The sequence below is a fragment of the Doryrhamphus excisus genome, chromosome 19 (assembly GCF_030265055.1).
Source record: "Doryrhamphus excisus isolate RoL2022-K1 chromosome 19, RoL_Dexc_1.0, whole genome shotgun sequence".
Lineage (NCBI taxonomy): Eukaryota > Metazoa > Chordata > Actinopteri > Syngnathiformes > Syngnathidae > Doryrhamphus > Doryrhamphus excisus.
Genome location: NC_080484.1, coordinates 13,214,378 through 13,231,833, shown reverse-complemented (window position 1 = coordinate 13,231,833; position 17,456 = coordinate 13,214,378). Strand labels below are relative to the sequence as shown.

At 43.4% G+C, this 17,456-nt stretch overlaps 2 protein-coding genes across 6 annotated transcripts; one reads left to right on the top strand and one right to left on the bottom strand.

Annotated features, from left to right (window-relative positions):
- Window positions 1-152: 152 nt before the first annotated feature.
- On the bottom strand, window positions 153-6,564 carry wdr21 (WD repeat domain 21). Its single transcript, XM_058056424.1, has 13 exons — window positions 4,184-6,564; window positions 3,951-4,054; window positions 3,671-3,828; window positions 3,522-3,604; window positions 3,372-3,453; window positions 3,134-3,277; window positions 2,970-3,019; window positions 2,797-2,876; window positions 2,005-2,097; window positions 1,070-1,167; window positions 812-991; window positions 633-747; window positions 153-567 (listed from the first exon to the last, which is right to left on the bottom strand). Exons 1-13 carry the CDS (start codon window positions 4,324-4,326, stop codon window positions 323-325), a joined length of 1,575 nt encoding a protein of 524 aa, XP_057912407.1. The 5' UTR covers window positions 4,327-6,564; the 3' UTR covers window positions 153-322.
- dpf3 (double PHD fingers 3) lies at window positions 4,919-17,048 on the top strand. 5 transcript variants are annotated; one of them, XM_058056428.1, is made up of 12 exons: window positions 4,919-5,076; window positions 9,072-9,232; window positions 10,375-10,482; window positions 11,845-11,978; window positions 12,706-12,801; window positions 12,884-12,956; window positions 13,333-13,374; window positions 14,540-14,680; window positions 14,786-14,914; window positions 15,412-15,524; window positions 15,600-15,681; window positions 15,907-17,047. In XM_058056428.1, exons 1-12 carry the CDS (start codon window positions 4,925-4,927, stop codon window positions 15,972-15,974), a joined length of 1,299 nt encoding a protein of 432 aa, XP_057912411.1. In that variant the 5' UTR covers window positions 4,919-4,924; the 3' UTR covers window positions 15,975-17,047. The 5 variants fall into 5 exon arrangements, with proteins under 5 accessions (XP_057912411.1, XP_057912408.1, XP_057912412.1 ...); XM_058056425.1 differs by having other exon boundaries at window positions 15,412-15,681; window positions 15,907-17,048; XM_058056429.1 differs by lacking the exon at window positions 13,333-13,374 and having other exon boundaries at window positions 15,907-17,046.
- The last annotated feature ends 408 nt before the right edge of the window (window positions 17,049-17,456 follow it).

Sequence of the window (17,456 nt, the reverse complement as noted above, 5' to 3'; positions counted from 1 at the left end):
AACTCAGTCAAGGCATGGTGGGACCTGAGAATACTGTCTTTGTTATTGAAACCCTCAGTATATCTGCCAAGGACACAATCCGAAGGAGTATTTTGACCTTGTGTTGATGATGATGTCAGATAAAGCAGCTTGAAGTCACTGCACTCGTGGAATAAACTGGTCACTGTTTACTTTTTTGTTTTTTTTCCCAGCATTTTTCAGTTTAAACTCACCCAGACAGTGATGTATCCAAAATATTAGAAACAACTCTCAGTATGAACCACAATAATAAACAGTGGGCATTGTCTACAAAGGCAGTGTACCTAATGAAGTGTCCTGTCATTTAAAAATCCATCTCCCCGCCTTCCGGGTCGTCTGTGTTGTAAGGGAAGTAGAAGACGTCCTGCTTGATGGCCATCAGCAAGCCAGGGAATGGCGGCCATCGATGTTGGGAATGGCGGCCGCCGACGTTGGACGAGAATACGACGCTCGGGATAGCGTCGTTAGCAGCCGGGTGGGGCGACGGGACGGTCCTCAGGAGATGGCCGTCCCTCAGGCTCCAGAACCTGGTGTGGCAGTCCTGACCCACTGTGGACAAGAAGAGGCGTTGTGAATATTATTTTTGAGCTTCTCAGGTAGTTTATTTGTCCTACCAGCCAAGAGAAGCCCCTCCGGCTCGCAGACGTGGACGGGGAGGAGGGCGTGCTCGTTGTGGTGACCCCTGTACTCCTGCACAGGCTTTGTGGCGCGCACATCCCACAGCTTGATCTGCACACACTTCCAAATCAGCTCTGAATGATTCTCTCCCGTCTTAAGAGTCGCCAATCCTGACCTGGCCCGACATGTCTGCAGCCACCAGGAAGTTGTCATCCTGCAGCACGCGCACACACGTGATCGCCGACTCCTGCCGGAAGCTTGTGGTCTTCCAGCTCTGATACCTGCGGCCGCCGAGCTGTCGCAGGTCTGTGCCGAAGATCTCGCCTGATCGACAGCCGTTGAACAGCACGGGAACCTGGACGGCATCCGTAAACAGTTGGCCGTCATGTTGTAATCCATATAACACTAAATCGAAATCTTGCTCTTGACTCACTTGAGTGCAAAACTGCTGAGCCAGGACGTCACTTCCAATGTCGATGGTTAGTTTGTGTGCCCTGACTGCATGCTGCACTACCACCTTGTGAGACAGACCTGTATGAAACACGTCAACACAACCACACTGTTTCAAAATGTACTTCATTAAAGATCTTCTAACACAAATAGTGTATGTGTCCCTAGAGCCTAACATAAGAAAAAGGCCACTGGTGTGTGCTACTTTTGACAGAAAAGGTGCTCAAATGCTCGCTTTTCATACAGGCTTCACTGCACATCTTGAAATAAGCTCTGCCAGCTATCCAACAGTCTACTACAGACGTGGGCGCTGCAAGTCTGACCGTGTGTGTTTTTCTTCAGCAAATAGGTGAACCTAGCATGATGCTGCTTTTATGTGAGCGTAATGTTAGCACTTTAGCATCACACAGGTATGCTAGTGTTAGTGTCCTTCTTGTTATGTTGCTGTATGCAATATATGGCATCTGCAGTATTACAGTACAAAGTCGAGATGCACAATACCTTGTTTTCAAATACTACAATACCGTTAACTTTCTGCTTCTTATATTGACCTTTTTAAATTTACATATTAAACTGTCGTCTGCGCACACCTGGAGGTGAAGCACTGCAGTGCAGGCGTTTCAGGTTGCTGAAGTTATTTTATGTCTCCTCTAAGTAGGTTTTCCCTCATCGTGAAGCATTAGGTAGAACATCCTTCCTCTTAAAGTGAATGCTTGTTTACAAGAAAGGAGCACTTGATTTGCTCATCTCGTCTCATTCCAGTGTTTTATAAAATGGTTATTGGATTGATATGCTTACCCAAATCTTTCAATGGTCTACCTTCCAGCATCAAGGCTAACACAATTCCAATACACTAGTGTGGAACCCATTTCTAGTTGTTGCCATATAATAGAATGTGAAGAACAGCGTTCTACTTACCCACACTGAACATCTTGTCAAACTGGGGATGTAGACACCAAGAACAAGACCAGGCTGCAGGCATCTTAAAGTTGTAGAGCATCCCTGGTTGATCTGTTGATGGAAGGGAAGACTTCATTAGGTACACCTCTACCATGCAGTATCATTCTCAGGGACGCCTTTGGCCAAGTTGGGGCCCTGAGCAGAATTTTGTTTGGCGTGACTGTGACTACTAGACACTGTCAGTAGCGGGTGAGCCCACTCAAGCAGGGCCAAACCATTTCACGCAGACATGGGGGGTGGCCGGCCAATAAGGGTGTTTACTTTATGGTCAGTGTGGATATGGAACATTTGCAGAGTATGCACCCCCTTGGATCGTAGGGCCCTACATACAGCACATGATCTGTTTATAGGGAGTATGGATACAAATGTCTTTGGGATAGACGATTTGATACATATTTAGATACACGGGTTACGATATACAGTATATTTAAAAAATGGAACGAAGCTGCTTATCTTCACTAGGGCAGCGGTATGCTGGAGCCTATCCCAGCTGACTTCAAACAAGAGGCAGGGTACACCCTGCACTGGTGGCCAGCCAAGCACAGGACACATATAGACAAACAACCATTCACACTCACATTCATACATATGGACAATTTGGAGTCGCCAATTAACCTAGCATGTTTTTGGAATGTGGGAGGAAACCGGAGTCCCCATAGAAAACCCACGCATGCACGGGGAGAACATGCAAACTCCACGCATAAACAGGGCCACCAAAATAGAAGGCAAGCATGAAAACAGTGATGTAACCTGGGTTGGAGTTGCCGAAGAGTGAGGCCGGAAGCAGAGTCACGCAGCTGGGATTGCGCTGCTCCCCATCCAGACACAACCTAGACAGCGTGTCAAGGAGGGTAGCAACAATGAACTGGCTGAAGAAAGCAACAAAGATTCAAGTCTATAAGGTACACCACATCTGAGGATACAACATGTGAGAGTTGGGGTAGTTGACAGAAGCCCAGCAGAGGGAATTCACCTGAAAGACAATAAAGAAAGACTCAAAAATATCAAATAACAGCAAATTTACATTTGGCTGGTATTGAATCTAATTAAATGGTGCATGATTGTATAGTCCAGTGAGTGCAGATACCTTTTGATAGGTAACATAGAGCGTGTCACAGGTTTCCACCGTCAAAGACCCTTGGCTGTTGCTGCTGAAGTTCATGACGCCGTACTTGCAGCCCGCATGAGCCATGTCGTTGACTGTGAAGACTTGCTCGCACGTAGAGTCGGCCTGAGGAAGCAACAAGTCGGTGAATAACTCCAAAACATTCGCTTCTCGACTGCACTCACAGTGCCAAAAGTTTACTTCGGCCGCAGTCACCGACCACAATGTGCCTGATGTTGTCCGTGGTGTTCGTTTGCAGTTGGTGCCGTCTCATTACGCCGACCTTCCCCTCGTGGACTCGCCTGAAAAGTGCACAGGAACTGTGGTAACACAAACTTGGGACACAAATGTGTTTGCCACCACACGGTACCTGCAGTAGGACATCTCAGGTAGCAGGCCAAGACGTCGTTTGTGCAGCAGCAACAAAGTGTTGAGTCCCGGCCTGGGAGCTTTCTATGAAGAGATAACACTCATCTGATTTGCTGCCATATTGTATATAGTATATATATAGTATAGTACCTTTCTGCTCTTGCCATCCTCCTCTAGCATCCGGTTTCTCTCTTTCTCCCGTTCCTTATTTCGGAGCTGCTCACGGGTCAGAGGGTTGCAGTTGTTGTGTCCCGGCAACAAGCGGAAGTATCGGTTTTTCTCCGGGTCAAAGTAGAAACCTGGTAGTTCTGATGATAAAACTTGTACTCAGGGGTTGCTTGTGGTGTGTTTTTTTTTAAGATTGTTTAATAAACAGAAGCAACAATTAGGAGGTAGCGTGAGATTGGCTGTGTTTTTGTCTGGCACCTACCTGGTGCTGCACTGCTGCTGTTGGAGGAGGAAGACGAGCTAGATTGGTTGTCAGATCTTCCCTCAGATCTACTGAATGATGGGCCTGCATCGTCATTCCCATTCCTGTGAATATACGTATAATAAAGTATTACAAATTATATTTACATTACTTGCTATCACTGCTTCACGTTCAGGGCAAAACACACAACAGATATGACATTCCCTAGCATTGAATTAAGTCACTAAACGCACCACCGGTCGTCCCATGAAGGTCTCCGCTGCTTTCCTCGGTACCGTCGACGGTTCCGAGTGGCTTCTTGTCCTCTGTGGGGGAACTGAGTCTCTCTTTTCGTCCCGTCGCACTTTTTCATCCTTGCTCTTTTCGTACCTACCATACGGACGCCACGTTGTTATGACTGTTGTTGACGTTCATTCGTTCCAACGTAGCCTCAATCTAGCTTTCCAAAGTTGGGTGATTGTTAAGTTGCACAAAACTCGCTGCGTAAGATTCAACAATTATAAGGGACACCCAATAAAGATGTAACAAGCAACACACCACAGCTAAAAAAAAAATATGACACTTAAGTAGTTTTGTAGGAGTAAATAGCATAGGTTAGTTTCCTGGCAGAGCTTCCGCCATGTTGGCCCGCCTTTAAACGCTAGTCATTGGTCAACTTCTTACCGTAGTAAATGACGTGTCAGGATCTCATTGGCTGACTCTCGTTTAAGCGATACTGTAATATAAATAACACAACTTCACCGTAAACATCCAAATTTCATTCTAGTGTGCCATTTTATTCTATTTGTATTGAATTATTGTGACTGTTTTGTTTATTGTGTTCTTATTACATTCAATGAATTTATCACAGAACGAGACGTTCTGTCCTCGCATCAGAAAAAGTGAATAAAATAATTTTTCACATATAGTAATATGAATATAATAAGCTAGCGGATTGAGTGACAGCTTTCTCAGAAGCCACGCCCAGTGCATCGATGCTGCTGTTGCATTGGCTGCACGGCGTGCAGGACCGCATTGGTGCTCCCCCCCACCACCTCATTTGGGTCCCAAACTACACCGAGATTTGGAATATTACGTTACAGTCCTGCTGGAAAATGGCGACTGTAATTCAGAATCCATTAAAATCGTAAGTAAGCCTTTATTGTGGTAAAAAATCATTTACGCGTGACTGTCGTAAGGAATGCAAAGGAGCGCATTGTCGGTTTCAACGTCAGAATAAGCGATAACCGGAGATTTGTTACCCTTTGTTATTATTACAACTGGGTGCTCATCTGCAGGTTTCCCCCTTTTCGATGCAATGTATGGAAAATGCAAAGAAAGGACGATGCGTGTGCAAATGCTTTCTCAGGTGCGCTTTGACTTGACTTTAAACTCACGAAAAGCTTGTTGCCGTAACCGTTTATTTGCAGCGATACTAAGCCGTTTTGCACGCCGAGCGCTCCATTTGAAAGCCATACTTTCTGAATTGTTGTCATTTTCAGTTCGTTACTAGTACCGCTTGAACAAACTGCAGTTGACTCCTGCAGTCTTGCGCACAAGAGCCATTAAGTTGGGCATGATTTTTAACCCTTTTTACTGTCTGCCATAAGATACATTACATTTCACATTCAATTACATGATAGGTTTGTTTCCCTTCAATATGGTTTATTTGACACTATATCTTCCTGGTTGAAGGCTCTGAACCAGAAGTGCATTCTGTTACTTTCCCTTTACTTCTGTGAAAGTGAATTGGGGGCATTAGCTTTACACAACTCCACAGGAGGCCACCAAGGTTGCTCTTTAAGCTGTTGTATTCCTGCAAAACAGTACTGTAGCGTACAGTATGCGTGCATGATTGTGTCGACGTGCATGTGGAAACAGCAGATTAGCGAGCGTCCCAGTGTCCTCCAGGGTCCATGTCTTGTCAGCATAGAGCCAGGTGGATGGAACCATGCTGGGGTACGCTCAAGCAGGGGGGAACCTGGGAATAACCCTCGTAAGGATAAGACTCTTACATGCTTCAGTTTTGTCATTTAGAATAATGCATTATTTACCGAGACGTGAAGACAAATGTGCAAAAATGGCAGAAAAAAAAAATCCTGCACCCACACATTTATCCAGACTTTCACCAAAATGTAATAGCTGTGTGTATGAGTCAATTTGACTTGGTCTTATAGTTCAACCATGCGTGTTTTCAACGCCTCCTGGCAGATTTCATTGTCATATTTGTTGTTTTGATGTGATGAAGACGTCGTTGGTGTGTGGCAGGGTAACTAAGAAACAAACAGCAAAAATTATTGGATGAAATCCTACATGCCGCTCCAATTTTGATGTGTTGTCCAGTAATAAAATAGAAGGTGTTTTTTTCAGCTGTGAAGAGGAAAAGGAAGTGCATGTTTTGTGTTGAAAAAGCTCATTACTGCTCGTGTGTTTATGCATGGCGAGGGTGAAGGGGGTCAATCGGATTGTGTATTTTTATTATGATGTGCATGTCGACGTGCGCCCCTCCCCCCGTACTGCATGATTCAGTGATGGAGGGGTTTGGTTTTGGGGGCGGGTGTGTGTGTGTGTGTGTGCTGCATACATTCACACAACAAGACAAGCTTGGCCTTTGTGTGTGAAAGAAACGAGGGAACTGTGATGACATTATTCTTTAAAAAAACACCACAAGCGGTATCTGAATCAGAGTCTTTAAAAGCCCCCACCCTTTCCCTTCGACCACTCCCGATTATGCCCCCCCCTTTCCCCTTTGTGCCTGCACATAAAATGAGGGTGACATGGGTCGAAAGGGAACACGTGTGCCCCCGCAGCATGTCAGACCACCCCCACCCCCACCTGGCCCCATTTTTGCCATCTTGGCTCCCCCCCTAAACCTGCCATTTATGTTTGCATTGACCTTAACCGGTCACTCCACTGTATAACACGTCGGAAATGGGGGCGGTTAGTCTAAAGTTAGTGTTGATCGGGATTGAATTGATGATAAATAAATTAAAAAATCAATGAGCGCTACGTGTGTCTATAGAAAGTCTGTGTATACTAGTTTAGCATCATAGATTCCACTTGGAGGAAGCTGACAAGGCAGTAAAGTCAGGCCCGACGGCCTAGACGGGCTGCAGCTGTCAGTCACAGAAGTCGTTTTTAACCCCCCCAAAATGTAAATATTGCAAAACTACACATAGCTGAAAACAGAGATGAGAGGGGATGGTGTGATGTTACACGTGCAAGCGAAGTCACTATTTCAAGAAAAATGAGTAGTCCGAGTTTGTCAGGTCTGCAAAGATCGCAAGGGGTGTCATAACTTTTTCCACCGACAAGCAAGGAAAAATGAAAGGATGCAAAGCTGAGATGTATCAACTGTACTCGTTCCCATTTTGCTCCATTTCCCACTAATATTTCATCTTTCTTCTCAAATAATCTTGGTATATTCTCTTCTTGGAATATTATGACTTTAGTCTCATGATATTTTGACTTTATTCCCAATTTATTTTTTTTGTAATATGGCTTTATTATTTCTTTATTATTTCAACTTAATGCTACTAAAATTATGCAATTTCTTTTCATAAAATATTCCTGTAAAATTAATTTTTTTCTCATTAGGATCAATTTTTTTTCTCTTAATATTTTGACTTTATTCCCAATTTTTTTGTTTTGTTTGTTTCAACTTAATGCTACTAAAATTATGCAATTTCTTTTTATAAAATATTCCTGTAAAATTGGATTTTTTTTCTCATTAGGCTCAATTTTTTTCTCTTAATATTTTGACTTTATTCCCAATTTTTTTGTTTTGTTTGTAATATGACTTTATTTCTTTATTATTTCAACTTAATGCTACTAAAATTATGCAATTTCTTTTTATAAAATATTCCTGTAAAATTGGATTTTTTTTCTCATTAGGCTCAATTTTTTTTCTCTTAATATTTTGACTTTATTCCCAATTTTTTTGTTTTATTATTTCAACTTAATGCTACTAAAACTATGCAATTTCTTTTTATAAAATATTCCTGTAAAATTGGATTTTTTTATTTAGGCTCAATTTTTTTTCTCAATATTTTGACTTTATTTACACACAATTACAATTTTTTTGTTGTGGCTTTAAAAAAAAAATCTACAATGAAAAACACATCCATAAAGATCCGTAAACAGGTTTTTCATGCTACTGTATACCTATGACAGTATTCCATTTGTTAATGGTGAATCCTACTTTATCATGGTCTGGAACCAATTAATGGGGATCAACAAGAGATGACTGTAATCTGTATTCCATTCGAGTCCAGAAAGTTCATCGATTGGCTTCTCAGGCCTCAAAGTCATCCGAGCATGCCTTCATGGACCTTTGCCCATGTCAAAGTGTTTTTTTTTTACATATGGCAAACACACACTAGCTGCAGAATTCATAAGTACGCTGGAAGCCGTGGACCCAGAGGAATGTGTTTTCTGCCATAAACGTTACGTAAGCGCCAGACGACTAAATGGGAGGCAAACAGGAGATACATAATGTCATCTTTGATGCCGGAGTCGTGCTCTTGGTGGGTAAAGCTGCAAGCTAAAGGATGCTCCCAGGTCACGCATCATGGAGCCACGCATGCAATCATAACACGCATACACACAACTGGAGCCTGATGAAGTAAATGCATGTGATGGTGCGCGCACACACACACACATACACACACTCCCTCGGACACTTATGTAAGAAGCGGCCTGCGGACGTCTGAGGGAGACGCATGCAAAGCAGCAGAAGAGCAGTATTATCTTATGCGAGGCAGAAGTGTACCTAATGTTGTGTCCTAAGGGTGGGACTTTTGCTATGCCTCTTGACCCCCTGTCACCTTTCACCCCACTCCCCCTGCCAAACAGTGCACGTCTTTGTGAGATCTTTATGTGCTGGTCTCTGTCCAACGTGGCATTCTTTGCATATCTGGGAAAAGCCGCTTAGAAATCAACATGTTTACACACAAGTAGAACGTCGTTCTAACCGCGGGTTGCATTTTAAGATGTGTAGCGAAGCCTTGGAAATTAGGAGTTTGGGTGCAAACGAGTGAGGGAGATGATTAAGGTGTTCATTAACGCAGTCCACTTAAATTCAACAATCAAATCAAGCCCTTAACAGGAAGTGTCCACCTAAGACTGTCTGTGTGTGTCCAGGCTGGGGGACCAGTTCTACAAGGACGCCATCGAGCACTGCCGCAGCTACAACGCCCGCCTGTGCGCCGAGCGCAGCGTGCGCATGCCCTTCCTGGACTCGCAAACGGGCGTGGCCCAAAACAACTGCTACATCTGGATGGAAAAGTGCCAGCGGCAGCCAGGTGAGATGTCTCACTCGGAGCGGAAACCCCCTTGTGGGGACGTTTGAGCAAGATCGGTTGGAAAATGGCCGCCATCAAGCAATACGTTTTTGTGGGGACCCGGGGGGGGGGGGGGTCTAAATGTTTATAGGTCACTTTGACTATATGAGTGTGGCATGTGTGCATGCATGTATTTGTTGGAATACAACTTGTTTCTCGGCGGCACGGCGGTCGAGTGGTTAGCGCGCAGACCTCACAGCTAGGAGACCAGGGTTCAATTCCACCCTCGGCCATCTCTGTGTGGAGTTTGCATGTTCTCTATGTGCCTGCGTGGGTTTTCTCCCACATTACAAAAACATGCTAGGTTAATTAGCGACTCCAAATTGTCCATAGGTATGAATGTGAGTGTGAATGGTTGTTTGTCTATATGTGCCCTGTGATTTGCTCGCGACCAGTCCAGGGTCCCGAAGACAGCTGGGATAGGCTCCAGCACCCCCCGCGACCCTCGTGAGGAAAAAGTGGTAGAAAATGAATGAATGAACTTGTTTCTCTTCATATTGGGACGTTATTTTGTGAGACACCACAGAACTATTAGGACACATTGTCATACCGTCTGCAGGAAGTGAAAAAGTAAGAACGAACGCCATATATTCATATGTTTGTAGATATTTAGCTGTGTATTTAGTTATCTATTCTGCACCTGTGTGGCCTGCACGCTCAGCCAGCGCATAGCAAGGTTGTTGTCGTTCCCGAGCAGGAGAAAGCCGGACACAAATAGACCGTTCTGCGGCCGCACCCTACACTTTGTGGCAGACCTGACGCACGTTATGTTTTTACATTTATGCCGGATCGTCTCCCGCCTCCTTCTTCTTCTTTGCTCGCAGGGACACAAACAAACGTGGATTGAAACTTTATCTCTGGCTACCTCATGTATGGGAGGGATCGCATCTCGCTAGCCTAAGCAGGATTTCCTGAAATATGTGGATCATTAGCCTGAACACTGAAATAGTTGTGTGTGTGTGTGTGTGTGTGTAGGTCTCAATGGGAGTTTTGTTCCAATTCTGAAGCTTGACAGTGGTTGTTAAAATTCTTCCTGTCTGCCTGTGTCGTCTCATTTGTGTATGTTTATATGTGTGTGTGTGTGTGTGTGTGTGTGTGTGTAGGCAAAGCGGCGGGACAGATGTACGCCTACCCGGCACGTTGCTGGAGAAAGAAGAGGAGACTCCACCCACCCCTCGACCCACAACTCCGCCTTTGCGAGCTAAGGCTAGGTAGGCAACACAAACACACACGAGGAGCGTGCTGACATAATCTCACTTTTTTCCCAACAGGACCGCAATCTATTTGTGGGGTTGGGGGGGTTGACCTAATGACAGAATCATCAAATCTGCATTTGCATCTGGCCATGACGCAGTGGCAAAACGTAATTGGAGTGACAAATATGTTTACAACTGCAAAATAATTTTGGACTCAGACTAAGAGGACCTTTTTTCCCCCCACTGTGGGGACCCAAAATCAGGAATGCAAATAATATGAATGCAACAGCTTGTGTGTGTGTGTGTGTGTGTGTGCCCTGTGATTGGCGTTGAAGCTAATATCTGACCATCTGGCTGTGGTTAGCCAGGTCTCCAGGTTCATTCTTTCCTCCAAATCAATGCTCCCTCACTGTTGTACACACACACATACACACACACACACACACACAACACAGAAGCACCCTAACCGGGCCTCTAATCATTTGACCATGAGGCATTAGACTGTAAAGTGAGTCTTATGAAGTGGATGTGTGTCCTTGATGTTATGTGCATACGTGTATGTGTGTGTGTGTGTTATGGGTTGTTGGTGGTGGTGGTGGTGGTGGGGGGGTTCTTTCCAGCAAAGGAATGGCCCAGGAACCTGATAAGCCATAAAGACAAGCCATTGTTTTTACCTACTCCCCCCCTCACACACACACAGACACAGACACAATGTCAAAGTTGTTATTCATTCCAAAAACACGAGGAAAAAAAAAGAAAGTTGTTCAGTGTAGCCCAGATATCAATCACAACACGGCGGAGGAATGTGACTGCTCCCCTCTTAGCAGCGTTTGGTGTTTATTTAATACTTCCTGAGCGGGTTTGTGTGCCTGAAGGTGCAAGGTTAGCATCAAGAAAACGTCCAAATGCAGAAAAAGCTGTAGTTGAAATCTGTGTTTAGTGTCAGGGACGTGTTGAAAAAGCTTTGTAAGACATGCTAGTGTACATGGAACACATACACCATCCAGCTTTGATAATCATTAAACAAATCATCAGTGACTTATAAACTATGGCGGCCGTGTTGTTACACCAATATTGCTGAATGGACACACATGTGCTTGTTGGTCTCCCAAGGGTGTGTACCAAATGTCATTGTAATTGGGAAAAACACTCAAGTCTTACTGCTTTCAAGTCAATCCAACTCATGACAGCGCCACCATATGGTGCATTTGTCAGAAAAATAATAGCAGCAGCACAGGAGCGGTGCGTGTTTTGACAAATTTTCACCCTATAGTGTGCAGCGGGTCAAGAGTAGAAGCGTTAGCTTATACACACAAACAAGTATCAGCCATCCTGAAAATATCTACTGTATATCTTTTTTTCATATTCTTTCCTCAGAGGCAGAGCTGGCCCCCAAACGTGAGGGCCCCCCTGGGGAGGCAACTGCCTTGGAGGCCCTGCTGAGGGGGGACAACCTCCTGGAGAAAAAAAATAACCTCTGCAAGGAGGAGGAGACCCTGCTGGAAATACAGGTCTTTGTTTTTGCATGGAAAATGTTTCTTTTTGTAAGCAAATGCTGGTGTATAGCTTTTTACTTTTGTATGGTGTTTACTTTTTTGGGAAATATACTTTTGTATGGAAAATACAGGTGTTTACATCCATGTGTATTGTTGAGGTTGGTGCCCTCTAGTGGCCGTAGTGATGTGCGACCTGTAAACAATGTGTTCGCTATTGCCATACACTAACACTTCGCTATGTTGCGTTTTTTCCCAAAAATATAAATTAATAATCGCTGTTTTATGAGTGAATAAATTATGAGTAGAAATAAGCATGGATATTTAAGCACATTGTACTTATTATTAGCCTAAATTCAGCATTTTCAAGAATAAAAAAGGCTAAATGTGTCTCTAAATGAACAAAAAACAAAGGGCAGAAGCGTTCCATTTTTACTGTGTTCTAATTGGTCTAACTGGTGAGGGTGCTGGGTGAGACACTGACTCCTCACAAAGGTTCCGCCAGGGGACACATTTACTGTGACACTGCTCGCGCAGGGGTTTTATTGACGTTTTGCGTTTTACATTTACTCTTATTATGTCTACTGTATAAGGTAATACGAGTGTAAAGTGACCACAGAAGTGTTATTTCTTGTCTTGAGGGCTATATTAATGTTTTAGAAGACCGAAAATAGTTTTCGTATGTGCCATAACTACGAAAATATTCATTAGCTATATTCAATTCTACTTTGTGTTTGCTGTGTAGAGGGTTCTCGAAGCCGAGGAAAACGGCGACGGCTTTCAAGATGACGAAGACTTTGAAGTGGATACGCCGAAGAGGAAGAACAGAAACAGAGGGAAAGTGAGTCGCCACTCGTCATACGTTAATGCAGCTATACCGCCATCTTGTGGTGTTAGTTAAAAATGTGTCTTCCGTTTTCCAGAATAGAGGGTCCAGTCGCAAGAAGACAGAAGCGGCGAGCGTGGACGACCAGGACAAACCTTACGTTTGTGACAGTAAGATAAGAAAAGTATTTTTTTAAAGTATATAATATATATATTCTGTGTACTTGTTGGTTAAATCGCACATTCCGGACATGCAGTGTGGCTGTGGTAACACTTCAAGTCACTTCCTGTCACCTGTCAGTGATCGCCCCGCCCCTCGTGTTCCTAAAAAATGCAGCGTTTTGCAGCATGAAGAAAGACTTTGTTGTTCAGCCCTAATTAGCATGCTACTCTCCTCCACAGGAAGGATGTGGACTGATGAATGAACCTTTTATACGACAAAAAAAAAACAATCATTCAATCTCATCCTCATTTTATGTCTTGTTCGTTTTTTCTGTCTTTCTTTTTGTTTGGTTTTTTTTTTGCTTGTGTGTCTCCTCTGTTCCAGATAGACACAAACAAAAGCATAACTCAAAAAAGGCTGGAGAAGGTATCGGAACCCGAGGCACCATGTTTGCAGATATCTAACATGTCAACGTGCTGAATGTACCAAACGCATGGCCTCAATGCTTTGCAACGTACCTGGAATGCTGTCTCACGATCAAACATGCTAACTCGCTAACTCGCCGCCTTCCACGCGTGCATGTGCCCCGCCCCCGTCCCTTCATGTACTGTACTGTACTCCTATTTCCACGTGACTAATACATCCTGTAGATATTCATGTTACACAAAAGGAGTCACACTGGGGGCCACTCTAAACATCAAAAGATGAACTAAGTCGTAAAGTTACGGGAATAAAGTTGGAAATGGTGTTATGGAGAGAAAGAGGTTGGAATATGATGATGAATGTTCACATAGAAGCTGCAGGAACTTTAAAGTTGCGGAATATTGCGGCAGTAAAGTGACGTGAAAAAAATCGCAACTGTGTGATAAAAGAAAAAACGTGTTTTATGAGGAAAAAATAATATTTTTAAGCAAATATTTAGAGTTCTAAAAGGATGAAAAATACTAAGATACAAATTGTAGGAAGTTGAAAGAGTCATAATATTACCACAAAAACATTTCTTATGTCAGGAGAATTGTTGTGAAAAAAAAGTTTGAGGAAAAAACTTGTATTATGTGAAAGTAATATGAAAAAATCCATAAATTCATAATATGATAGTAATGCAATGTAAGCGTTCAACAAAAGCAGTGGTAATATCACAACAATAAAGTTACGGAAGTATGAAGACAGACATTGTTGTAATATTACATGGTATTCATTTTACACCAATAAAGTCTTACAGAAATGTCAAAAATAAAGTAGCGGTATGTTTTTGAGGAAAAAAAAGTAACAATAAAGTCATGAGGTTAGCGGAATAATGTTCTATCAGGGCTTGGTTACATCATAACATTACTCTTCCCCTCATAATACAACTACGTTTATTCTTAATTATCATTTTTTTATGTCATGCTCATATTTTTAATTGTCATTCCTGTTTTCTTCCTTTGTGTGTTTGGGCTTTAAAATGTATGGCCAACTTTATTCCCATCACTTTTATTCCCAACCTCATTCCAGTATTGTTACTTTTTCCAGTTTAAGGTGGCCCCGGTACTCCTTAGTAGTTTCCAATATGAAGGAAAGAAGATGTGATTGCCTTTATTTATGCTCACAGTCTGTGGGAAGCGCTACAAGAATCGTCCCGGCTTGAGCTACCACTACACGCACACACACCTGGCCGAGGAGGAGGGCGAGGAGGAGAAGGAAAGCGATCCGGCCCCGTCTCCACCGCCACGCGCCTCTGAGAACCACAAACGTACGCCACAAAGCCAAAAGCCAGAAGCTAAAAGCCATCCTTTACAAATACAACAATGGCTGTTAACACGTGTGTGTGTGTGTGTGTGTGTGTGTGTGATTGCAGCCCAGAAGGGTCCAGACGGTGTCATCATTCCCAACGACTACTGCGATTTCTGCCTGGGGGACCAGGACTCCAACAGGAAAACGGGCCAAGCCGAGGAGCTGGTGTCCTGCTCGGACTGCGGGCGCTCAGGTGAGTTCTTGCCACAAGAACGCTCTGACACTCCCTAGTCTAAGACTAATGAATGTATGGATATTGTATTTTAATGCATATTTTACTCTGTTTTCACTCTAGTCTATTTTTATTTATTTTTCTCTACTGTAAAGTGTCTTTGAGTACTCTTAAAAGCGCTATACAAATGAAATGTATTATTATTATTTATTATTAGTCACTAGGGGGCAGCATAGAGCCAGCGTAGAGCCACCTCCATTGTCAGGGAGCAAGAAGTGCTAACTTTCTAATATTTCACTAATCCAGCATTGTACATGATAATATACATCAAGGGTGTTAAAGCCTAAATGGAGCTACTTTTGCTGCTAGCTAGATTTGAGCGGGTGAAGCTTCATGAAGCTTTGAGGCTTTTTTCTTCAAGCTCCGAAGCGCTACGTTGAAGCAGTGTGATTCAGGAAGTCTGACACAAGCCTCGTTGCTTCGATCTCATTTGACCATCCCTACTCTTGCGTCCGCAGGTCACCCGACATGTCTGCAGTTCACGGACAACATGATGCACGCTGTGAGGACGTACCAGTGGCAGTGCATCGAGTGCAAGTCGTGCAGCCTCTGCGGCACCTCGGAAAACGACGTACGCACCCGACTGTTGCGGTGTGGAAGGTTTGCGTGTGCGGAGGAGGCGTTCACGTGTGGCGTTTGTGTGCAGGACCAGCTGCTGTTCTGCGACGACTGCGACCGAGGATACCACATGTACTGCCTGAAGCCGCCCATGACGCAGCCGCCTGACGGTACGACTGAAGATGGCTGGAGAATGACAAAAAGACTTTTTCAAAATCATTTTATTACTACGATTTATATTTTTTTATTATTATAATTTATATAATTTTGTTTCTTTTGTAAGTATTTCTAATAAAGTAATTAGTTAAAAAGAAAACATATTCTATAGTGCTATAATATAGTATTTATGTTATTACAATTACCATACTATAAGACTCTACTGTGTGTTTCTACAGGAAGCTGGAGTTGTCACGTGTGTCTGGACTTGCTGAAAGACAAGGCGTCATCCTATGGAGAAGCATAACCCCCTGGATACATTGTGGGCGTCTACACCCTTGCAATTCTGCTACTTACCCTAAATGCTCTAATTCCAGCCGCCCCGGAATGAGAAGACGTGAAGACAAAAGGGGGCGTGAAAAGTCATCATATTAAAAACAGTTCTTTTTGTTACCTTAAATCATAATTTGGAGTGCATGAGAAAGTCATTTATGAAGTAGGTTCCACGACACGCATATAGCAACAGAACCAATGTTGTATGTTGGTAAGGAGCACTCACACGGACAGCTCAGTAGCATCTTTAGCATTTTAAAGCGCATGCAGAGCTCAGAGATACCTCAAACGCAGCAACAAGCGACTATCGGAGCATTTGGGGTATTTTTGGACATCCGTCACATGACGTCCGCATACGTTAAGACAGGATTTCAGGTGTTTTGGGCTACACTGCTTTCATGTAGCTGAGCCGCCATTCTACCTCGCCGCAGATCTTTCCATTTAGGAGAAATCGTAAACACGGCGCATACGCAAGGTAAACACATCCTTGATTAGAAACAAAACCGGTTTTGTTGTGACTCCTGTTATGCAAATGTGACTTTTCCGCACGGATCTAAGAGTAACGTGTCCCTAAATCTATCATCGCCTCGCTTTGGAAGTTCTGGCTTGTTTTCATGAAGCCACCAAGGCTTCGCTACACATCCTAAATAAATAAATCCCAGAGCTCTGCCGTCTGTCCATCAGCCAGCCACACACATGGAAGCTCCAGGTTGTGTTGACTTTTTCTATACAATTAATCTACCGTGTTAGTGCTCATGTCGTGTGTGTGTGTTTTAAAATGTTAACACGCCACTGTGACACACTCCACAGTTACACACCTTTTTCCTTGCATCCTTCAGGCTGTGTAGATTTCTTAAACCACGTCTGCTTTGTGTGTCCTTGCAGTCCCACGCCACCGATGCCCAACCTTTACATTCATTTGCTTTGCCGCAGACAATCCTGGGGTGGTTGTGTGTTTTATATCTCTGTCTCATTTGATGACAGCAGCGTGTCCTATTTTTCTTATGTAACTGTTAGTTTTGTTGTAATAAAGATTTTTTTTTACAAAAAAGAATAAGTATCGAATTTCATTTGCCATACAATTATGTCATTTCCAAATATACAGTGCCTCACACAATACACAATAGTGTTTATACAACAATATATGTACGCAGTAATGTGGCCACTAGGCGGCAGTAATGACAAACATGAGCTTACGTTACCTTAAAGCTGCATGAAGTCTAGCAGTCAGCCACGGCATGTCCCAAATTCGAGGTTAACTGGCTAGCTCGCTAGCTGGCTAGCAGTTGCCCCGAGTCACTGAAGCACAAGAGTTGCAATGTGGTCTAAACAAGGAATAATAGCAGTGATTAAAGGGGTGTTTTCATGGCCACAGCCTAGGTGTCTAATAACATTAAAAACATGTTTTCAAAATCATGAAAGTATTTGCTACAAAAATATTTAATTTATAAACGCG

What these genes read in the sequence shown, in the direction of transcription:
- wdr21 (XM_058056424.1), bottom strand. Translation starts at nt 4,326, where the DNA reads ATGGTAGGTACGAAAAGAGCAAGGATGAAAAAGTGCGACGGGACGAAA. An exon ending in CTCAGCAGTTTTGCACTCAA is followed by an intron (nt 992 to 1,069) that starts GTGAGTCAAGAG and finishes GATGCCGTCCAG; the next exon opens with GTTCCCGTGCTGTTCAACGG. An exon ending in GGAGGGGCTTCTCTTGGCTG is followed by an intron (nt 568 to 632) that starts GTAGGACAAATA and finishes TCTTGTCCACAG; the next exon opens with TGGGTCAGGACTGCCACACC.
- dpf3 (XM_058056425.1), top strand. Translation starts at nt 4,925, where the DNA reads ATGCTGCTGTTGCATTGGCTGCACGGCGTGCAGGACCGCATTGGTGCT. An exon ending in CTCAAAAAAGGCTGGAGAAG is followed by an intron (nt 13,375 to 14,539) that starts GTATCGGAACCC and finishes TTATGCTCACAG; the next exon opens with TCTGTGGGAAGCGCTACAAG. An exon ending in CATGACGCAGCCGCCTGACG is followed by an intron (nt 15,682 to 15,906) that starts GTACGACTGAAG and finishes GTGTTTCTACAG; the next exon opens with GAAGCTGGAGTTGTCACGTG.